The sequence below is a fragment of the Myodes glareolus genome, chromosome X (assembly GCF_982192425.1).
Source record: "Myodes glareolus chromosome X, mMyoGla1.1, whole genome shotgun sequence".
In the NCBI taxonomy this organism is placed as follows: domain Eukaryota; kingdom Metazoa; phylum Chordata; class Mammalia; order Rodentia; family Cricetidae; genus Myodes; species Myodes glareolus.
In genome coordinates, this window is record NC_142053.1 from 55229570 (window position 1) to 55254268 (window position 24699).

The 24699-nt window shown below is 40.3% G+C and overlaps 1 protein-coding gene across 1 annotated transcript in view; it reads left to right on the top strand.

Annotated features, from left to right (window-relative positions):
* The window catches only part of Nox1 (NADPH oxidase 1), a 25803-nt gene continuing 1104 nt past the window's right edge, over positions 1–24699 (top strand). The window contains exons 1-12 of the mRNA XM_048417919.3: positions 1–271; positions 3646–3741; positions 13392–13502; positions 13699–13783; positions 14099–14250; positions 14334–14515; positions 14602–14734; positions 18373–18465; positions 19940–20175; positions 20389–20551; positions 20870–21016; positions 21205–21329. Of these exons, the coding sequence (XP_048273876.3) occupies positions 113–271; positions 3646–3741; positions 13392–13502; positions 13699–13783; positions 14099–14250; positions 14334–14515; positions 14602–14734; positions 18373–18465; positions 19940–20175; positions 20389–20551; positions 20870–21016; positions 21205–21329 (1682 nt within the window). The 5' untranslated portion in view covers positions 1–112. The remainder of the gene's footprint in view (positions 272–3645; positions 3742–13391; positions 13503–13698; positions 13784–14098; positions 14251–14333; positions 14516–14601; positions 14735–18372; positions 18466–19939; positions 20176–20388; positions 20552–20869; positions 21017–21204; positions 21330–24699) is intronic.

The window sequence follows — 24699 nt, forward strand, 5'->3', positions numbered from 1 at the left end:
CACCAGGGAAAATCCCTGTGGTTGCCACAAGCGGGGTTTTTCTACCTGAGCTGATAACACAGCTCCATTTAGATGAGAAGGCAGACCCCAGTTTTGGAAGCTTTGTGAGTAGATGTGTATTTTGGCTTCTTACAGACTCATAGACCTTGATAAAGAAGTCATTACCAAGAGGGCCCTCTCCAGAAGCCACATTGCTCCTACGGAGGTTCCAAACTTGGACTCGACAATGGGAAACTGGCTGGCTAGCCACTGGCTCTCAGTTTTGTTTCTGGTAAGTGCTATTTCATTTCCTATTAATTGGGAATTTTAGCAGAGTAAGAAGACACCATGTTTGTTATTATTTGTGAAGTTATTCAAAAGAGAAAGCGTCTATAGCATATATTATATATATGCTCTCTCTATATAGTCTGTATTATCTGCCTTGTCAAAGCCGGTTATCGCTTAGAAACAGCCAATTCTAGGCCTGATGAGAGAGCAAAGCCAAATGAGGGGCAGTTGCTCTTGTTTCCAGACCATGACGACCTGCAGTTGAAATTTGTTTCCATTTTTTCTCTTTTCTGTCTTATTTCCAACTGTTGACATGGAGTCTTCATTTCTTTCTATTTCCTTCTATTGCTGCCATTATAAAGTAATTGACTGGTTGAGATGAAAGTGATCTCCGAGATCATCTTGACCCAGCAATGCTCAATAGAAATAAACTATGAGTCATTTGAGAAATGTCTAAATTATCTCATACTTGTGCGGAAAAGGATAAAAAGAAACATGATATTTGAGAAGTGTCATTCATGGGCATTCGTTCAGCATGCAATCAATATAGACAATATCGATATAATTTCTATTGTTTGTTTCTAGGTCCTTGGAAGAGCATGTCTACTTTACATGCGCAGCACATCTCAATCAGAATTAGTCACAGTTCATGTGTTTCATAACTACATGCTGATGGCTAGCTACTGCATTACACAGAGCAGATATAAAACAATTCCCAGAGGTTTATGAAGGAAATCAATCTAGATTATACACAGTAAATTGGCAACCGTGATTCAAACTCAGTTCACTGGTATTCAAGCTAGACTTTGTTCACCATTCCACATATATAGGATCCCTTTCTACACACACACACACACGTATACATACACATGCAGACACACACACACAACACACACACACATTCTTTATCATTTTTCCTACATTTGTAAGTCATACCTACGTCAGGCTCCAGCGCCCTTCCTCACTCTCCGGGGTCTCTTGGTTTTTGTTTAATAGTTAATGAAAACAAGAGCTTGTTTTTTAATCCTCGCTGTCCTGTGTTTAGTTCCTTCTGCACTATAACCGAGAGCTCACTAGCTTAGGACAAGGGAAATGTGACAAGTGCCGTCGGTTCGGCTACTGGATGACCTCGACTAAATTATTTATTCTTTCCAGACTTCAGGTCCTGTGTGGTGTGGGTGGTGATAGATCAGCTGGTAGAGGAACAGGTGATTAATTAAGTGAATTGATTAGCTTCGGATAAAGACTGTTGGTTTCTCTAAAAGCCACTGCAGTCCCCGCTTCTATTCTTTGTTGGGGGGTGGGGCTGGAGAAATTCATCATTTCCAGGGATGAGTCACGTTTAACTCTCTGACTTCTAGTTTCCAGCTGTTCTTGGGCAGCCCTGCTGGTGGCCTCGGCTTCTTGCTATCTCTGCCATGTACTCCTATGTACTATGTAGAAAAAAATGAAAAGTTGCTCAGAAATATGTTTTCCTCCTCTTTCTTCCCAGGTCTTGCAGTTCCACCTTCTTTTCCATTCACAGTGGGAAATGTAACTCCTGACTCCCGGATGTTGCTGTAATTACCCCTACCTTGTCTACAGGTGTCAACGGGCTGTTGTAGAGCTGTGTTCCTGTGTCCATCTCATATTCGGAATTATTTCTGATCCCAAAAATGAGGGTTTTTTTTTCTGTTCACCAAATTCATTTTTCTCCAATTTGTTTGCTAGACAATTTCATATAAGAATACTATATTTATACCATTCCCTTCTCCTCCCTCCACATCCTCCCAAACACCTTCCACTCCTCAGGTTCATGGTCTCTGATTCTTTAATTATTCTTAAAGCATCTATGGCTTTCCATTTTCTTTTCCCACTGACATCAAATAGTCTCTAAAAGACCTTCAATTTTGCAAAAGGATCCCAGGCAAAGGAGGCAGGAGGGAACTGATTGAATGTGGTGCCTTCGGTCCCTGCTACTTGGGAGGCTGAAGTGGAAGGACTGTCTAAGCCTAGTTCAAGACTAACTTGGGTCAAACCAGCTACGAGGAGACCCCCCATCTCACACACAAAAAAGAACAGGAGAAAAAAGGCAGAAGAAGGAAAGAAAGGAGGAAGGAAAGAAGGAAGAAATTAGGAGTGAGCAAGTTAGTGTGGAAAATCAGTCTGTAGTTAGTATGTATTAAGCTTGTACTATATGCAAAACATTGTATTATTACTCACGTTGCATGCATTAGTTATTGCAAGTACCACAACACTGCTGTGGAATAGATACCTCATTTCATAGGTGAAAGAACTGATCCTAGAATTCAAATCATATGTCTGATATTACAGAGCTACTAATGGTGGCATTAGAATGGAATCTCAGACGTTTGGCTCCAGTTTACACTGAGAACCACTTTACTGTGCTGCTCCCGGCCTGTGAGTGCTCTATATCTAGGGAATATGAACGGGCCATGCCCCAGACTAAGACCCTTTACTACTGGGCTGAAATGCTTCTTAGTAATTTGGGGTTGGGGTGTATCAAAATGCATCCCAGTGCTAAAGAGATCTGTTTAGTTGCAGACTAGGATAGAGTTCATCTCCATAGCAACGCATACTGGCTTCCAAATTATGCTCTTAGCCAACGTGCAGAGGTTTGGATAGGTGCACACAGTTGTATAAAACACAAGTACAAAACAATAGGTTAGGTTGCCAAAAAGTCTCGCAACCCAAAAGCAGGAAAGTATGTCAGGGTATAATTAAAGAGGCAGACCAAGCTGGGAATGGTTTAGTCTTTCTCTAGTGAGCACTGTTTAAAAGATGCTAAATTTCTTCTTTGTTTCTTCAGAAATTTACATGTTCATTCAGCGCCATTCTTTAGGGCTGGTAGTTTGAAAGCTCATGCCAGTCCGGGAACTGGCCAATGTTTCCGAGGAGAGCAAGATACATGTTTTAGGCTTTTGCAAGCTATCTGGTCTCCATCCCAGCTACTCAAGTTCACCGGAGCATGACGAAAACATCCATAAACGATATGGAAAAGAGTAGACATCCCAATCCCACTTTATTTATAGCCAATGACATTTGAGTTTCATGTATGTAATTTTATGTCACGATATGTCATTCTTTTGATGTTTTCAAGCCTTTAAGGTGAAAACCAAAAAGCAAACACTCCGAGTTTTGAGGACATGCCAATCTGGTGATGAGCCCGGTGTGGGCCATGGGCCTCAGGTGGCTGATCCTGCTCATTAGCATCGGACGCATGCCTCAGGTTGTCCACTCTGAAAACAAGCTAGATACTAGTAGAGTTATATTAATTTAAAATGAAAATAGATGAGCATAAAACATTCAATATGTCCATGTTATTTCCTTACACCTTTCCCAGCCCCTCCACATTCCTTGCTTGTTTTTTTCTTCTAGGTGTCTTGGTTGGGGCTGAACATGTTTCTGTTTGTGTATGCCTTCCTGAATTATGAGCAGTCTGACAAGTACTATTACACAAGACAAATTCTTGGGGTGAGTACTGGGCTTTGATTTTTGTTTCCCTTTTTAAGATGTATTCTTGCTATGTGACCCATGATGGCCTAGCTCTTGCAATCCTCGTACCTCAACTTCCCAAGCAGCTTATGCATGTATGTATGTATGTATGTATGTATATGATTATAGGCATGTGCCACCAGGCCTGGCTAATGTTTTCTTTTGTTGTTTATATTGTTTGTTAAAATCTTCCATTTGTGATCCTTTCTGACCCAGCTCTTTGATTTTTTTTCTGGGGGCTGAGCTTACCAGGGGAAAAATACAGATGCTCATTCAAATTTGAATTTCAGATAAATGATTTCAGATGTGTGTGTGTGTGTGCTCCAATTATACACATAAGTATACAAAAATATGCACTTTCACTTTTTTTTGAGACAAGGTCTCATCTGCCTCTTGGCCTCCAGAAACCTGAGATTCAGGGTGTGTAGCACCATGCCTGGCTTCATAGGAAGTTCTAATTTAAGTCGAAATGCAGTACTTTTATTTGCTATGTCTGATAGTGGGTACACTCCTTCAGGGCCAATAAGGAAAATATGAACTAAGGAAAACTATTAGCCAGTGACTCACAACTGGTTTTCCAAAGGTCATGTGACCCTACAGGGAGCCAGAAGGCTAACTAGACAGAATTCCTGCCTGTTTCCACTTTGGCCAGAGTGGCCTTCACCTGCCATATGGCCTCCTGCGTATGGTTTTAAGAGCTTGCTGAATCTAAATATAAATTGTAGAACACTTGTCTGGTATGCTCAAGCCCGCATTCAATTCCCAGCACTGGAAAATATTCTGAGTGTTCTGAACGTATTAAGGAATAAATAAAACAAAAAAGAAAACAGAGAAATGAAAAAGGAAATCTTGGTTGTGGCTTGCAAGATGAGTTGACAGGTAAAGGCAATTGCCACTAAGCCAGATTACCTGAATTTGCTACCTGGGACTCTCACATGGTAGCAGGAAAGAACCGACTCCTGCTAGCTGTCGTCTGATTTTCACAGAGTGCGCACATGTGCACGCGCGCGCACACACACACACACACACACACATACACACGTGCACACACACACTCACACACACGCATACACAATTAAATGTAATTAAAAATTAAAGGAAAACTTCAAAACCATTGCTATGGTTTAATGACTCCTTGTGAAAATGAGGAATAACTACCGAGGGGGTTCAGAGGATAAAAGGGAGGCTTACATTGCTGCAGAACTCAAGGCCTACTGACACGCTGGAACATCTCAGGGGGTGAACAAAGATGAGAAGGATGGAAAGGGGCAGTCAAGTACAGAAAAGGGGTGAGACTTAGCTGAGTGCACTGGCTTGGAGGTGACAGTTGCTTCCCGGAGTGGGGTACCTAGGTAGGCCCTATCTGGTTAGGGCAGCAAATTTGCTTTTCATTTCTCTGTACTGTGGAGGAACAGACAGGGGATTGGTTACAACACTTTCATCTTGGCAAAGCTTATTTCAGTAGCTTTCCACAAAGACTCACTCTATGTTCATATTTAAAGGCAGTTCTCCTTTGCAAAAAAACCCTTTTCTCGTCATAATCAAAGGGCACATGTTGAGATCACAATGAATTTGAATGTTCTATTCATTGCTTATTCCACTCTGCTGTTTTCTATCTTAAAAGTGCCTTCTCCATTTCCTTTTAGAAGCTAAAACGCCAAAGGAAGTGTTAATTTGTCCTAAAATAGCTTTATATTAATAGAACGATGCAATAAATATGACTAGTTATTAAGAACTTGCTTACTTCATGACCAAAATGTTCGTTGCTGCGAAATGAATCATACTGATATCCTGTGGATGTTTCAATTTTTAAAGTCTTATTTAAAAATGAATTATAGGCATAGAGAACCACTCAGGAATTCCATAAAAAGACTCAAATGGAAGCCATGATATATACACAAAGGATCTGTAGGGTATGTATGTATTATGCATGCGTGTATGTATGTATGTATGTAAAAATTTTAAATAAGATAAATTTTTTTTCTAAAAGGTCCCAGCAGGACATTATGAACCAAGGAGCCTCTGAAGATGCCATTGTGTTTGTCTTCTGTCGACCCTCTGCTGCTGGGCATGCAGCCTACACAATAACAGCACTTTGTTCCCCTAGTGAGACTCCCTTGGGGGAAACAATTTTCTTTTGCAAGTGGTTATCAATCTGAGATAGCCATGGGGTTAGGGATAGGGGCTTGTGCCCACTTCTCCTCCCAGCTCCATGACCACATCTGCTACAGACCCATGTAGGCCCTTTGCATGATGCCTCAGTCTCAGTGAGTTTGTGTGTGCATTGGTCCTATTGTGTTTAGAAAGCCTTGTTTCCTTGGTCCTCCATTCCCTTGGACTCTTACATTCTTTCTGCTTCCTCTTTTGCAGGGTTCCCTGAGCCCTGAGGGGAGGGATTTGATGGAGACACCCCATTTAGGATCAAGTGTTCCAAGGTCTCTCAGTCTCTTGTTTCTTGTGCCTTTTCTTGGGTTCTCTTTCTTCTGTTTGTTTTGTCCTATTCCATTGTATAGTCTTTGGTTTATATTACTATTGTATTATATTATATTATATTATATTATATTATATTATATTATATTATATTTTCACTTAGAAGCCTGCTTAGTTTCTAATGAGAGGCAGAAAGGAGTGGACTTGCAGGGAAGAGCTGGGAGGAGTAGGGGAAACTATAATAGGGATATAGTATATGTGAGAAAAACATCTATTTTCTTTTTTTAAAATCCAATTTATTTATATTTTTGTGTTTGAATGTTCTGCATATGTCCCTGCAGGCAAGAACAGGGCATCAGATCCTACTACAGATGGTTGTGAGCCACCATGTAATTCCTGGGAATTGAACTCAGGACCTCTGGAAGAGCAGCCAGTGCTCTTAACCACTGAACCATTTCTCCAACCCCGGGAAAAAAAATCTATTTTCAATCTAAGAAAAACAATGAAAATGAATTATAAATGATGCTGCTGTCAGTTAGATCAAAATGTGTCAGTAGCATGTGAAAAGCTCTTTGCTCCCACTCCCCAGAGACCAGTACTGTTAATAGATCCCTGCACGTGTTAGACAGTCGCACTGATGTATTCACGAATGCACCAGGCACAAATTTTGTTTCTTTTCCAAGGTAGGTAATAGTGTTCATTTACTTTTTAAATTTTAATATAGTGAAAGTTGTTCTTTTTAAACATATATGCCCACAAATACAGTGGGACTCCCACATATTTTTAAATCAGTCAAAAAGGGGAGTACAGTACAGTACAGATAGTGTATGGAAATCACTTCCTACACTCAATATGTCTTTGATATCTTTTTATGTGATTGTAGTGGAGCCAGTTCATACCAGCTCTGTATTCAAGGATCTCAAGCTGGTATCTTGAAATTCACCATGTTTACATTTTCCAAATAGGCAGATGCTTGAAATGGAGAGGCTTCATTTAATAGACATAAACAGTTTGTGGTCTGTTAGCAGAGGGAGAGGCGAACAAAGTACAATGTACACACAACAAAAGCGTTATTCTTCCAACCATTAAGATGAAACAGAATTAGGTTGTTTGCAGAAAAAAAATGGATGCTACTGAAGATAAATATATTAAGTGAGTCAAATCAGCCCTGGAAAAGCAAATATGTTGGTTTGTTTCAATGACAGGTCTCAAGTTTCATATGGAGAAATAAAAGCGTACATGTGTATATGACAGAATAGTAGAAGTAAAATGGTTGGGGGCAAAGATCATTAAAATGCTGGGGCATAAGAGAAAGAAGGGTAAGAGGGTATGGGTGGAAGTATGATCAACATACAATATATGTGCACAAAAGAAAACTTTAAAATGATCAAGCCTAAGTTTTAAAAGCTGGCTTTAAAAATATCTACAATGCCTACACCACTGCTTTTCATGTTTGAATATCAGACCCTTATATTGATAGATCATGATTGATTGATTGAGTCATTACATAGGATAATTTGAAAATTCATGCTCATCTTGGGAGAATACTATGAATCATTGCAAATAAGGAGCAGAGGGAGGAGCTTAAACCCACAGTAAATGAGGCCTTACTGACCACAAGATTTCAATACCATTGGTTGATATAGGGAAATGAATATACATTGGGATAGCTCCACGTTCTGCAATGGGGTAAAATAAAAGTTGTTTTTGTTTGTTTCTTTCTAAAAAGAATTTGTCTTGGATGGGTAACTACCACAGAATGCGGAGATGTGAAATTATAGTCCAGTATTTTCAATTTACTTGCCAATTACAGCTTCAAATAGGTACACTGTGGGAGCCAATGTGGAAATGTAAGATCTTTGTGATGAGCAGAGACAATTTTGTTTGCAATGGAACAGGCTGTCTCTACCCAAACCAGCCGGAGTGTGACTCAACAGGGGCAAGAACATGGGTCATGAGAAGAGTCTGAGCTGGAAAGCAGCAGGACAGCTCTTGGTCACGGTGCTGCCTACGCTGAAAGCCAGTATGGGCACTAGGCAGTCTTGACCTGGCTTGTTTCACTGAAGTCACACTGTCCTGGGCTTAGGTTGTACTGAAAAAGGGTTTATTTTTAATAGTTGACTACATTTCATCCCCTCTCCCTCCCTCTCTTTCTTTTTCAAGTTAGTGTATAAATAAGGAAAGGGTTTCCACTGTTTCATTTTTGTGCAATTTTACTTTGTTCTTACTCATCTTCCCCTGGCAGAGCCTTCCCCAATCTCCCCAAAGCCCAACTTGCTGCTTCCCTCTTTTGAAATGTTTCCTCTTCTGCTTTCATGTCACATATAATCCATTACTTTCTCATTTTTCCCCTTTCACCTTCCTTAATATCTCTTCCTCTCCTCCCATGGTCCTGTTTCAACTTCCGGGGCCTGCATGCCCACAGAGAGACTGATGACACAGAGAGACACATGAAGGCTCCAACACGAGCCTCTTCTCTCTTTCCACCACAAGTGTCCTGAGAATCAAGCCCAGATTGACAGCAAGCACCCTTACCACTAGAGCCATCTCACTAGTCCCTGAGAAACCTTTCAATTTTCTTCAATTCCACTTTTAAAATCTTGTGTTTATGGCCTGGGTTATTGGAGCCTTTTTTTCCCCCCGAAAGCCCATGCTTATATCTTGAGGAGTCTTCCACATTCAGAGTTGAGGCCTTAAATTCAGGTCTCTAATCCATTTTGAATTGATATTTTTGCACAGAGTAAGTTATATGGATTTAGCTTCTTCCTTCAACAGATGTATATCCATTTTACCAACACCATTTGCCAACACCATTTGGCTGGCTTTTCCCCAATATGTGTTTTTGACACTGTTGCCAGATACTGGGTGGAGGTAGTTGTAGGAGTGTATTTCTGGGTCCTTGTAGGTGGAGACTGCTTGTTCATTTCCCAACTGCTCAGACCCAAATAATCATACCGAAACTATATTAATTATAATACTGTTTGGCAAATAGCTTAGGCATATTTTTAGCTAACACTTACATCTTAAATTAACCCATTTTTATTAATCTGTGTATCACTATAAGGATGTGGCCTATTGGTAAGTTTCTGGCTGGTGGCTGCCGTCTTTCTCCTTTGGCAGCTACATGGTGTCTCCCTGACTCTACCTACTTTTCTCTATATCTCTGTTTGGATTTTCTGCCTGGCTTTACTCTACTAAGTCATTGTCTGAAACAGCATCTTTAGTAACCAATGGTAATTCATAGCATACAGAGGGGAATCCCACATAATCTCCCCTTTTCTGTCTAAATAAAAAGGAAGGTTTGAACTTTGACATAGTAAAATTACATACAATAAAACAGTTATCAAGCAAGAATTATAGTTACAATGTTTGTATCTACTTTAATTTATATTTTATCATAACTAAGGAAAACTGTGATTATAACTATCTATTCTTCAACTCCATTAAAGATCCCAGAAGGATATAATATTACATAGTTAACAGGAAGTGCATTGTAAGCAACTTTCAAAACTCTAGAATTGACAGAGACATCTTGCTGCCTGGACAGTCCCTCAAAGTTCTTCTGTAACATTGGGGTATCCATCTTCAGCCTATAGGCCCATAGTATCTGGCAAACTTTTCCATGAAGCAGGAAATTTGGAAGACTGTTTTGCCTCTATTGACAGTTTGCCAGTCACTTTCTTCTGTATCCTGTAGAATGTCTGGTAGACTCTTTCATGAAGCAGGAACCCTGAAGGACTGTCTCACCTTTAGGCAAGTTCAGCAATCATTTTCCTGTGGGTTCTACATGTCCAGTTCATACAGCATACCCATCAAGCAGTCTGGGCGAGAGCAGTTTCTTGCCCAAATGGCTAACCAACTCCATAAAGAGTCTCTTCAATGCCAATTGTCCTCTTGAAGTAGATTGGTGCTGCCAGGAACAGATGTGTTTCATTGTCATAAAAAATTCTAAGTTCTCAAAACATTTTAAATGCCATATTCTGTTAGTATTTGAAAGGTTTGAAGAATACCTATCCATCTGAAATATATCTCTGCACATCTAGAAAACCTAATTAACATGACTACAAGCTTGACTATTATAGATGACTATCTATTAACCTGAATTTCTTATTTATACATTACATTTTTAAATGAACTGTATAAACATGTTCAATACCTTAATCAAGAGCAGAAATATGCATATAACAAAATTGATCTTAAATTTGTATCAATAAACCAAGATTCATATCAATGCAAAATATTCATCTCTATAGCATATCCCTCTTTAAATGTAAACAAACATTAAAATATCATTTAGGGAATTTGGACATTGTTCTCTAAACTACTTCCTGTTGATTGGGGATGCTGTTAATCAGGTCTTTCATGGGGTATACTCAACCAGCAGTCTTGAAACTGTCATGGATGTTGGATCATCTGGGCCATTGCTTCAGGGGGCCCTGTTTGATTAAACCATATTAGCTGGTAAGGAATCAACAGCTTTCTATCCTCTGTGAAAACAAAGGCAGAACATCTTTTCCAAAGCAACATAGCCTTAGACCCAAATTTTGAAGTCAAGAGCAGCCCGTACAATGAAATGTCTCTCTGTACTTAGTTTATTCACAGCTAAAAAATTCAAAGAAAACACAATGATATACATAATCCAGACTCTCTGTGTATTTTCCATCTTTATGTGGCTTATTTTTCTTTACTCCTTTAGTCTATGACTATCTGTACTCTGTCTCTTTAAAGACTTTGTTTTATTTTTAAAAATGATTTATTTCTTTTTATAACTGTCTATACTCCTTTTCTTCTCTCTCCCAAGCCTATGTACATTTTTTTAAAAAATACATTGTGTCTTGTTTAGAGGTCTTTTATGTCTGAATCTTTCCTATTGCATATCTGTAATCATTTTCGGACCAGGAGCACTTTTAAAATGGTAAGCATCTTGGTCATGGCATCCCTGGATACTGGCTCAGCCTCTCTCAGCCTTTTGATATGGTGGAGGTACCTTTACCACCAGTTCTGGGACTGTCAGGTAGAAGACATCCTCACCACCTCAACTCTGAGAAGCAGATGGTCCATACTGCCACCAAGTAACTTGCAGCATGCTGCTCACAAAGCCCATTCAAGTGCTCAGTCTCCTGAAAGAGCTAAAGTTGTTTGTGCAACTAGCTCTGGAACCCTTCTTAAAGATCTGTGCTACCGCTGAGTCAGGAAGCTAAAGGAATCATATCTCTGCTTGCTTCTAGCAAACAGAACAAGTCTGAAAAAATACAGCTACCAAGAAGTCATGCTTAACTCTGTCCTTTTGTTTCTAGAACTTTCCAAACTCTCTCAGGTTTTATGTGGATGTATTTGCCTCATTTTGGTGGCCCATTTTGTAGGTGGAGACTGCTTGTTCATTTCCCAACTGCTCAGACTCAAATAATCATACAGAAACTATATTAATTGCAATACTCTTTGGCCAATAGCTTAGGCATATTTTTAGCTAACTCTTACATCTTAAATTAACCCATTTTTATTAATCTGTGTATCACTATGAGGGTGTGGCCTATTGGTAAGGTTCTGGCTGGTGGCTGGCATCTGTCTCCTTTGGCAGCTACATGGTGTCTCCCTGACTCTGCCTACTTTTTCTCTATATCTCTGTTTGGATTTCCCACCTGACTTTACTCTATTAAGACACTGGCCGAAAGAGCTTCTTTAATAACTAATGGTCATAAAACATATTCATAGCATACAGAGGGCAATCCCACATCAGGTCTTCTTTTCTATTACACCAGACTATATAGCTGTTTTATAAAATTATTTACTTTGTGTGTGGGGTATACACACATCTGCGTGTATAGATGTGAGTACTTCTATTCAGAAGCCAGGTGCTGTCGGGTCTTCTGCTCTGTCCCTTTCTACATTATTCCTTTGAGACCAAGCCTCTCACTGAAAGTAGAGCTAGGCTGGTGGCCAGCAAGTCCAGGTGATACTCCTATCTCCATCCACACTCCTCAAGCATTGTAGTTACAGGTGTTGCTGTCATGCCTGGCTTTATACATGGGTGCTAGAGGTTAGAACTCAGACTCTCATGTTAACACAACAATGTTCTTACCTGTTTCACCATCTCCCCATCCCTTTGTATGCATTTTTGTGACATTACCATACTATTCTGTTGTTATGGTTCTGTTGTATTAATTTGGGATTAGGTTTTGTAATACTTATACCATCATTCTTTCTGCTAAGGATTTCTTTGGTTATTCAGGGTCCTTTTGTATTTCCATACAAAGTTTGGGTTTTTTTTTCTAGTTCTGTGAAGAATGTCGTTGGAACCGTGAGGGGAATTGCATTGAATCTGTAGACTACTTTCATTAATATAACCATTTTAACAATATTGATTTTTCCAATCCGTGAGCTTAAGAGGTGTGCCTTAATAATAATTTTAAAATACTAAGAAATTGTGACTTCTCACCCATACTTGCCTTTCTAGTTGTTTATAGGCACACATGTAAGACTCATCAATTTGCTTACTTGCAATGAAAAAATAGCCTGACTCTTTCCCTACCTAATTACTACTACAAGATTGTTGTAATTCATAGATAGTAGTCCAAAGACATAAAGCAACTTGGGGAGCAGTTGTATAGAATTGAGAGGTTGAGTTTAGCTGCCATGACTGCCTAGATCTTTTGCTGTTCTTACTTTGTGCTCCCTGGTCACTCAAGAAAATCATCTTAAAGTTCTTCAGTTAGAAATTACACTTTCTTGGGGGAATAAAAAAGTCATCAACCATAATTGTATCTTTAAATATAAGCTTTAGTTAATAATATATAAAAATATATATGATCTCCAAGGCTATTTTATAAAGGGCAAACAATAAAATTATAATTAAATGAATGAAATAAAAATATCTTCTTCAAACTACTACATTCATAGATTGTATTTGCTAATGCAGAATTACTGAACCTTGTTCTTGTTCACATTAGTAAATATATCACCCAACATTTTCAAACCACTGTCATGAGGATTCCTCAATTCTTGTAAGTAAGTTCAGCCCATTGTCTCTCTTTGGCAGAGAGACTGACCTGGTATGCTGGTTGCTGAGAGAGAGTGACTGAGAGAGGCAGGAAACCGCTCCTCAATGTCCATTTGCTCATCCTAGAAAAGTAGACCGGACCGGTCCTCACCTGCTGGATGCTCAGAGAAAGTCTAAGTCTCTTTTTTCTCCTCTGTTCCAGACCGCCTTGGCCTTTGCCCGAGCCTCTGCTTTCTGCTTGAATTTTAACAGCATGATGATCCTGATTCCTGTGTGTCGCAATCTGCTGTCCTTCCTGAGGGGCACCTGCTCAGTGAGTTTCCACTGTGCTTAGTTCAGCCTTCACATTAAAGGAAGAGTCCCTCGGAATGGAACCCAGAGGTTTCCTTTGGTAGATGGCGATGGTTGGGTACTGGAATGCTGTGGCTAAGGCAGGCATGTTGGTGGGAATTAGTGAATTTCAAAAGACTGACTTGTGACACCTGACCAGGATGACTTTGCATTTGTAGTTTTGCAACCGCTCACTGAGAAAGCCATTGGATCATAACCTCCTCTTCCATAAGCTGGTGGCATATATGATCTGCATATTCACAGGTAACGTGGCAAAAGATGCAACCATGGACAACAGGCGATTCAGGGTGCAATGTCATTTGCCTGTGCATATAAACATTAAAAATATTTAATGAGCACCTGGAACTCTTTATGAGACACATTTTAGAATCATATTCATGGAGTATATAATCTGTTCCTTTGGGAACTGAGTGGATGCTGGTGGGAGGTCTTGGGCCTTTCAGTGTTGGGTATATACTGTGGACTCTGCATTCCGCTAGGCACTATAGGTGGGGGTCTCCTATTTCAGTGGGATGTGTTTGCCATAATATTCCTGACACCTCCCATCTTCCCACTTAGCTATTCATGTCATTGCACACCTATTTAACTTTGAACGCTACAGTAGAAGCCAGCAGGCCATGGATGGATCGCTTGCCTTTGTTCTCTCCAACCTCTCTCGTCATGAGAAAGAAAAGGATTCTTGGCTAAATCCCATCCAGTCTCCAAATACGGTGAGGTGATTCGATGCAAAAGCATCAGGGAGATCCTGGTCTTGGTAGGTTTTGTGGCCAGGCTGACATTTCTCCTTTCACAGACAGCGATGCTTGCAACGTTTACCAGTGTTGCTGGCCTTACTGGAGTGATTGCCACAACAGCCTTGGTTCTCATGGTAACGTCAGCTATGGAGTTTATCCGCAGGAATTATTTTGAGCTCTTCTGGTATACGCATCACCTTTTTATCGTCTATATCATCTGCTTAGGGATCCATGGCCTGGGGTAAGGTCTTCAGTTCCCATTCTCATGCCCACCCCCGTCTTTTGGATAATTCATTGTCACAAACTGTCCTACTTTGTGTGCTTCAGTGGGATTGTCCGACGTCAAACGGAGGAAAGCATGGGTGAAAGTCATCCCTACAACTGTTCACAGTCTTTTCTTGAGTGGGATAAGTATGAATGGAGTTGCAGACGCCCTCACTTTGTGGGGCACCCCCCTGAGGTAAGAATGCCATGGGGGAAGGGCTGTCTCCTATTTCACCGTTACCCTTGTTGTTAGTATTGCCATTCTTATTTGCTCACTGTTGGTTCCTTCCCATGAAAGATATCTACGATTTTCAAAAAAAAAGTCATCTGCAACAGGCAATTACAGGGACTCTTAAAAAAGAAAGAGATTGCTACAGCACGTAGCAACCATTAATTGCTGCATACCGTGTGGCCTCTCTATAGAAGTAAAGTTATTGATAATATTTACTGTGTCCCAGTTTTGCTGCTTGAGATGAGTGATCTCTGAGGTAAGCACTTCTTTTATCTCCATCTTGGGACAAAAAAATCTGTAAGATGAAGTGAAGTCATCATCAGTAATTAATGGAGCTTTCCTTCAAGTCTAGGTTTTTTAGGAACCCAAAGATGAAACCCTTGACCATTGTATTGTTTCAAAAGTTCAGCTGAGAAATCCCGGTCAAATTTTCCTGGAGAAAAATCAAAACATCCTTGAAGCAGGCTGTCTTTAACGGGACAGCATGCTTGACAAGTACCGTTTCACAGTTCTCACGAAGGCATGTAAAGCGCTTGTTGCACAGACATAAGGATGAGTTCAGATCCCACAGAAAAAGTGGGGCAGAGCTGCATGCACTTCTAATCCCAGCACTGTGGAGGCAGAGACAAGAGGATCCCTAGTGCTTGATGGCCTGTCAATCTAGTCAAATTGATAAGTTTCATTCGGCGAGAGACTCCGTGTCAAACAATAAGGTGGAAAATGGCTGAGGAAGTTACCCCATTGATATCTGGCCACCACACGCCTATGCATGTGCACATGTGTGCTTGCACACATGTACACACACACACCACACTTTAGAGAAACAGAGACAGAGAGACAGAAACAGACAGACAGAGAGACAAAGACAGACAGACAGACCGAGACTGAGTTCCAGGGGCTGTGTTTCCAGCTCAGTGGTGAAGGACACAGTTTCAGGACCTCAGCACCCACAGAAAAAGTGGGACATAGCGCAGGCACCTGCAATCCTGGCACTGAGGGGGCAGAGAAAAGAGGATCGATATATGCACAAAACCTTGAATTTGATTCTCAACACCAAAAATAAATAAATCAATAAACATAAATAAATAAATAACAAACTCATGGAATCAAAATGTGTATCCTCTGGAAATTCTCATAGATATAGTTTACTTTAGCTTGCTCATAACATTTGCTACATTGAGGAAATCGATGGAACTAGAACAACTTGTGATGCCTCAAAGCACTCTGAGAAGGATTAAATCTTTCGATGATATGCACAGATAAATTCATAGACTGTATGATGTGCTAGCTAAGAATTAATATTAATAGCTAAGATGTGACTACATGAACTGGTGTTTGCCAATAGCCTGGTATCATGGGAAATCAGGACTACGCCACAAAACACAACCTATCGTAGCTTGTGAATTTATTGCTGTTTAATAAGTTCTCCCCTTATAGAAAATCCCAAATGTATCGTCTGTGTCTCTGATATAGGGCACCCATGGCAAGTCTCTAGCAAATGTCTCTTTCTTTTTACCATCACTGAACATCTTACTGTATGGATTACCCCTACTGCTGGACAGGTGTTACCAGTATTAGGCTCTATCAAGTAATGATAAAATTAACAGCCTAGTACATGTAGTTAAACATACATACAAGTAAATTTATGGAATAAACTCCAAGTCTGGCAAATATTGCCTAATCACCCTCTCCATGTCCTTAGAAATGTGTGTTCTCACCAGTGCTGCATAGGATTATTTCTCCATAACCTGCTCAATGCATTCTGTTAGGAGTCTTCTGGGTCCTTACTAATATGTCAAGTAATTTAAAAGTATCTTTTAAAAAGTATCTATCATCTATCTATGTAGTTTTAGAATGTCCACAAAGAAGTAGAGAGGCCACAGAGGAGTCCAAGAATCTCAAGGTGACTTTACCAGAAGCAGAGGCAAGGCTGATGGTATTTCTGCAGAGGGAATCTCTGTGGGAGTCAGCTAATAAATCCTGCAGGAGAGCTATTGAAGAGGGCTCAAGCAAAGCCACAGTATCATAGGTGAGCAGAGCTTCAGTATTGAGTCTATCTGCAGGGGCGAGTTGCAGGACCAGGATCAGGGAGGCTGTGGAGGTCAAGTACAGGATCAGACCTAGACAGATGAATGGGTGCATGGACAGACGGATGCCTTACAGTAGATCCTATCAACAGTAGGGACTTAACTGAGCCGAAGCCTCTGAGATAGTGGGTAGTTCGCTATCCTTTCAGTCCCTTGATGAACATATGAAATGACCAGATGACAGGTTAATGGCAGACCTGCCATTGCTCTTACACTGTTAGCTGCCCTGCTCTTTCTGGGATACAGGTGAGGATATTGCTTATCAGTGTATTTTCTCTATATAGCGCTGGAGACACATTAGATGAATCTATTTTAAGATGTACTTAAATTCAGGAGTTGCCTTGATTGGCCATGGACTATCCTATGTGAGGATGCCAGTTTTGCTACCTAAATGCATTGCTTTGTTTCTTCCATGAACGCTTACAAAAAGACACTTTGGTTTTTCAAGACAGGCTTTTTCTGTGTAACAGCTCTGGCTGTCCTGGAACTTACTTTGTAGACCAGGCTGGCCTCAAACTCACAGAGATCCGCCTGCCTCTGCCTCCCAAGTGCTGAAATTAAAGGTGTGTGCCACTACATCTGGCTATAAAAGATAGTCTTAACACATCCACCATTTAAACATTAGAAAAATAACATATATTAAAGAGAGTTTTAAGAACAAAAATGTATATATTTCTACAACCTGAGCTAATCCTATCTATATCTTTGGAGTCTTTCCTCTATTGTCAAATATTCCTTTCAAAAAATTTCTTTTTAAAACATCTGTATGTACCATTATGGTCATTTTTTTAGTGAATATTTTGGTCAATGTAGTTGCCAAGGGCTTTATGCACACCCTTGTTAGTTTTTCTATCCCTGCTTCCTAGAAGTAAATTGCAGGATCAAAGAGATGGGCTGGCAAATTGCCCCCTAGGCAGATGCTGTCAACATCCATTGGTTACGTATGTGAACACGTGAATTGTTCTAAATCCCGGTTAATTTTGGACATCACTGCTAAATTTTGACTTCTCACCTGACAGACTAAAGTGCTACTGTGTTTTTAAGAAGTCTGCTGACTTTGGGTGTTTTGCGGCGTGTTGGTACCGGTAACATCAGTCATATACTCTCCCCCCCAATGTTTTGCTACTTTTGTATTTAATCATTTACTTCTATTGTGCATTTCCTTTTTTCATGATGGGTAGTTTTTCTTCGATTTTCAAATTTTCAAATTTGAAGTATAATTTAAAACACACACATATACACATGTACCCTTATGCCTTCGTTTTGCCATTTGCATTTGCTCCCTGATACGACCTGTACATTTCAGGGAATGGTCTATTTTATTAATGACAGATTGACAAAGAAAACTGTTGTTTTGTGTTTGTTTCCATTTTAACCTGTGCTGAAATCAGTGACTTGATAATGACACACAGCAGAGAACTTGACACGCATGTGCTAAATGAAGAACCGCTACGAGAATAAGTCCCAAGGGAGAGCTTTAAGCGTGATTTCATTCTTTACCCTGTCTTTGTGCAGTCTTGGAAGTGGATCCTGGCACCAATCGCTCTATATATCTTTGAAAGGATCCTTCGCTTTTACCGCTCCCAGCAGAAGGTTGTGATTATGAAGGTAAAGAAATATCCACTTCCCATCACAGTGAGAAGAGCTCTGTTCTATCTGAATGCTGAACTAAGTTGTCAGATGTTCATCCCCAAAGGCATAAAAATGATGTTGGAAGAAGGAACATGCTTAGTTTCCCCAGTGCTGGACAAAACTATGGGCAATAGGGCTTTGGCCAGAACCACCAGCATGGGTCTACATTGCAGAGTACAAAGAGGGGACCTGGACCAGAGCTTACCCACAAATGTCTTTTGTCCTGTGTACATGGTGGTTATTTAAAGGGTGGATGGGACTGGGGATGTGGCTTCGTGGTGGAGTGCCTTTTTACTATGCTCAAGGCCCTGGAATTGTGACCTAAACTAAAATAAAGAGCTGGTTATCAGCCTTTTAAGAAACTGGATGGAAGTTTCCCCTTTAAAAGGACATTTCTTGGGGACTGGGGAGATGGCTGAGTGGTTAAGAGCACTGGCTGCTCTTGCTCCGTTCCCAGCTCCCACATGGTGGCCCACAAATGCCTGTAACTCCAGCTGCTTCAGGGGATCAGATGCCCCTTTCTGATCTCTGTGAGCACTACATGCATGTGGTGCATACACAGACAAGCGTGCACACACATAAGTAAACACAATTGTTAAAAAACACGATGGGATTTTATTAGGTTATAAAGAAGAATGAAAGTAAGGTATTCACAGAAGAAGAGCTGGATCCAGGATTATCATGGTAAGTGAAGTAAGCCTGAAAGGCAAATCAATGCCAGGTTTTCTTGCACGCTTGGAATAGAAATTTCAATGTGAATTAAATATAAATGTATATAGAGTCTGAAAGCAATGGAGAATTACATGGGGGACGAAGAGATTGTGACATGAAAGCAGAATGGTGACTACTTGGGGGAGAAAGGTATCACCTAATAAGGGGGCAAGTATGGAGCAGACATGAGCAAGGTACAGTGATATATATGTGTATATATATCATACATACATATTACGCACACACATCACAGTGTATGCATATAATACATATATATCATATACATATCACAGTATGTATTTATATTTTATACATGTATTATATATCATATACACTTATCACATTGTGTATATATAATATGTTATATAGTTTATACACATATAGCACCGTGATATATATCATACATATATGTTCTATATTTTATACACATATATCACAGTGATATGTATATATAATATATATTTCATAATGGAATCCATTATTTCTATGAGAACTAAAGTACAACATTCCTAAAGCCGTTTTTTTTCCTTCTCTTGAAGTATCAGGAGCCCTGACAGCACAGACTCTCACTCCCACACTGCAGCTATTGTGTGGAGCTAAGCAGTGACCGCTTCCTTTAGAGGGGACTTGACCGCATACCTTACAAGTCAGAAGCACTCAGGCGTTACTCATGTAGCTAAATGCCCGCCCTTGTCATGTTCAGAGTTGGCCTCTCATCAGCTATGTGCTTCATTCGCAGGTTGTCATGCACCCATCTAAAGTGTTGGAACTGCAGATGTGCAAGCGTGGTTTTAGCATGGAAGTGGGACAGTATATATTTGTAAATTGCCCCTCCATTTCCTTCCTGGAGTGGCATCCCTTTACTCTGACCTCTGCCCCAGAGGAAGAATTTTTCTCCATTCATATCCGAGCAGCAGGGGATTGGACAGAAAATCTCATAAGGACATTTGAACAAAGGCCCTCACCAATGCCCAGGTAGGTCCTTGAGACCTTCAGAGACTCAAAACAGAATGTAGTTTAACCAAAACGAAAACAATTCCTTTTTGGAGCAAAAGTCTGGTAACCGAGCACATAATTAAACTAAGTGGGCAGGAACTGGCTGGGGATGCAGCTTGTTTCTGGGAGGATGATTAAGGCTGAGGACTGAGAGGAGACTTCCTGCATCTGTTGTCTTCTCTCATTTGGTAGGATTGCGGTGGACGGCCCCTTTGGCACCGTCAGTGAGGATGTTTTCCAGTATGAAGTGGCTGTACTGGTTGGGGCAGGGATTGGGGTCACTCCTTTTGCTTCCATCTTGAAATCTATCTGGTACAAATTCCAGCGTGCAGACCACAAGCTCAAAACACAAAAGGTACGTTCCCACGTGTCATTTTTCCCCTGGCCTGGCCCTGACAGATTAAGGCCATTGTAGCTTGAGGTCTTACCCTTAATAAGGGGGGGGGGCAGGAGAACTTATCTGGAGATAGGAATAAGTCATAGTTAAGTAGGGTAAATGTCATTCATTACCCTTAGACTTAGTCAACAAATATAGATAAACCTATATATATATATATATATATATATATACATATGCATTATATATGTATGGATATCACACACACACCTGTCATCACAGTGTACATTGTGAAGGATACGTAATAAGGGTATGGGCTATCTTTGCTGATTTCAGATCTATTTCTACTGGATCTGCAGAGAGACAGGTGCTTTTGCCTGGTTCAACAACTTACTGAATTCCCTGGAACAAGAGATGGAAGAATTAGGCAAAACGGATTTCCTAAACTACCGTCTCTTTCTCACTAACTGGGATAACGACATTGTGAGTTTGAATAAAACACTGATTCCATCTCTAAATGTTAAGACAAAATATAATGCATTAGTACCAAAATAAGTATTCCTTATCATTTCTTACCTGGCCTCATTCTCACACTAAAGGTTTCAAAGTGGCTGAAGGCAGAAGCAGCTGTCAAACTTGGATTTTCTAATTTTATATTTTTCTGCTTCCAGGCTGGTCATGCAGCATTAAACTTTGACAAAGCCACAGACGTCCTGACAGGTCTGAAACAGAAAACCTCCTTTGGGAGACCAATGTGGGACAATGAGTTTTCCAGAATAGCTGCTGCTCACCCCAAGTAAGTACCTTGCCCTCCACTTAATTGAGTCTACAGAGTTAGAATTTAAGGCTATTGAGCACACCTGGGGAAAGAGCGCTGGGCCAGAAAGGGCCAGTGAGACAGATTATCAGGTAAGGTGTTTGCCACCGAGACTGATGATCCAGGTTTAGTCCTTGAGACAGAACATGGTAGAAGGGCGAGAACAAACTCCCTCCCCTATGTCGTCCTCTGACCCTCTTGAACCATGGGCACTGTACCCACGTGTTGAGCTCTGACTGACCCACACAGCACACACACATGCACATATGTGCATGCACACACACACAAATAAATTTAACAGAAAACTTGAGAACTGAGGAAATTTCATCTGGGATTTTAGTAAGATAAGGGTCATGATCTTGCAGTTGATGAAAAGCTGTTCCTTGTCCCCATAAGCATCTGTGCCATGAACAAAGTGAAGATACTCTATCCTTATAGATAGTACTGAACCAAACAGAGCACTGGAGAAATTAACACACATTTTGGGGTGTGAGGTGCTCAATAATTTGGGGTATTTTATCTAGTTCACTGACCATCAGAGCTCATTGTTTTGAGACAGGGTTTCATATATCTCAGGCTGGCCTCTACAGATGTGTGTGTGTATGCATATATGTGTATGTACATATATACACATATATGTATGTATATACACAAATACATGTATACACACACATCTTTATATATAGTTGTCTTACTTAGGGTTTTATTGCTGTGAAGAGACACCATGACCACAGCAACTCTGACTTACACTTTCAGAGGTTCAGTCCATTATCATCATCTTGGGGAGCATGGTAGCATGTGGGCGGAAGTGGTGCTGGAGGAGTAGCCGAGAGTCCTACATCTTGCAGGCAACAGGAAGTCAACTGAGACACTTGGCGGAATCCTGAGCATAGGAAACCTCAAAGTTCGCCCTCACAGTGGACAATTCCTCCAACAAGGCCATACCCAGTCGAACAAAGCCACACCTCCTAAAAGTGACACTACGGGGGCAATTACATTCAAACAATAGCCAGGGACTGGAGAATAAGGACTCTAACTATATTGCATGTACATAGCAGCATTATTTATAATAGCCCAAAGTGAAAACATCCCAACTTCATCCCAACTTCCTATCACCAGATGTGCTGTATGTAGAGGTTGGAGTTTTATTTATCTATAATGAGGAGAGAAGTACTGACACATGCAATACCGTGGATTAACTTTGAAGACACTAAGCTGAACAAGAGAAACCAGAGGGGTTGGGGATACACCTCTATGGTGAAGAGTGTTTGCTGTTCTTCCAGAGGACCTGAGTTCAGTTCCCATTGCTCATAAAAGGTGGTTCACAACTTCCTGTAACTCCAGCTCCAGGGAATCTGATACCATGTTGGGGATTCTGCAGGCACATATATTATACATGCACATGTTACCCCCACATGTATAATTTTTTTAAAAAATGAACATTATTAGAAAGAAAAAGTCACTTGCGGTATGAGTCTGTATGTAGAGAAATTAGATCAGTGATTGTGTAGGGCAGGATGGTACAGCTGGGAGGAAGCCAGTGAGTTCTAATGTAGATGAGGGGGATGGAATTAGTGATGATGGTTGCGTATTAACTTTGTGGTTACACTAAAAAGCATTAATTGTACAGTTCAAAGGGTGCATTTTATGGTACATGTACTATGCCATAATTAGACTTAAAAAGAGAAGTTTATATCCACAGCATAATTAGGAAGGTTGGCTTTGGCAGAATACCTCCTTCAAAGGCACAGTAAAGTTTGGGGTGGGGATAAGTTCACAAAAGCTTGTTTATATAGCACTTAGCTCATATGCACTTGCTGCGGGACAGGCACTTTTCCATCTATTTCATGTTTGTAATTCTCAGAACAACCCTGCAAGGTAGGTTCTATTTGTATTCCAATTCTCTAAAGAGAAAGAGATGACATAGTGACATAGGTGGGATGTCAGAGCTGGACAGGCAGACTGGTTCTGCCTGCAGTAGCTGAGATAGCTCAACCCTTAGGGACCTCCATTCAGGAAAAGCCAAAGCCTTGATTATTTGGCAAAAAAGAATTTGAAGACCAACCAAAATGAAGCAAGTTCATGAGTTTAAGTATTTAAACAGAGAATCCATAGGACAAGGACAGTATACAATCCCAAGACATGGACAAAGGCTTCTTAAGAGAGTTGCATCTACGTACCTTCACAATGACAATGTATAATCCTGTCTTTGGGTTTACATTCCCCAAAGGGTATACTTTACATGATTTAATAATGAAACAAAGCTTAAAATTCAGGGGAGTAAAAAAATGAATAAAAGTTTCTTTACTTTTCTTAAGTGTTGTTCTTTTGTGTACGAAGTTGTCAGGTGCTTTTGTGAAGTATGAGATAGGGAAGCCTCTATGGCAAAACTCAGGGTGACACTCTAGCCCTGAGTAAGCACAGCTCATCAATTTAACTAACATTCTTGTTTGACACGTCTTTAGAAAAAAATCTTGCATTATCTTGGTAGGTCATTTTGGTTTTATCATCTGGGTTGAGGTCTCTTCACTTAGCACGAAAGGCAAACCAGATCTCTCCCTGATCATGTCCTCTCAATTTCTCCTGTCCTTTTCTCCTGCCCCTGTCCCAAAGCCTAACATTTAACAGCAGCATTGCACACCATCTCGTGTCTCAATAAAATGGGGGAAGGCTGAGAGCATACTTAGGACTTGGAAACAAAATGTTAAGAAAAAATTTTCTTTGAAGGAGGATTTCAACAACTGAATTTAAGTTTTTTTATCAGAACATATTAATTATATACAATGGGTTTCATTATATTTTTTTCCCTTTTTTTGGTTTTTCGAGACAGGGTTTCTCTGTAGCTTTAGATCCTGTCCCAGAACTAGCTCTCGTAAACCAGGCTGGCCTCGAACTCACAGAGATCTGCCTGTCTCTGCCTCCCAAGTGCTGGGATTAAAGGCGTGTGCCACCACCACCCAGCTTCATTATATTTTCATACATGTATATAATGTATTTTGAATATTTTTATTTTTGGAGTTAGAGTAAGTACATTATTTCCTCCCCCAATTCCTTCCACCTCAAATTCACGGCCTCATATATATAAATATATATAAAATATATATGGGGAAATATATTTTCCTGAAATAATTTATATAAACACCACCTGCTCAGTTTAATGTTAACTTTATGTGTGGTTTTAGGGCCGATCACTTGAATTCCAATCCTATTTACCTCCTATCTTGTGCCCTCCCATGCCTGCTGATACTCATCCCTCTTCCACTTTCATGGGTTCTTTTCCTCCCTTTTTTGGTGACCTAGTAAGTTTAATTAGGACTGCTTCCAGCATTAACAAGTTTCCAGTAGTTAC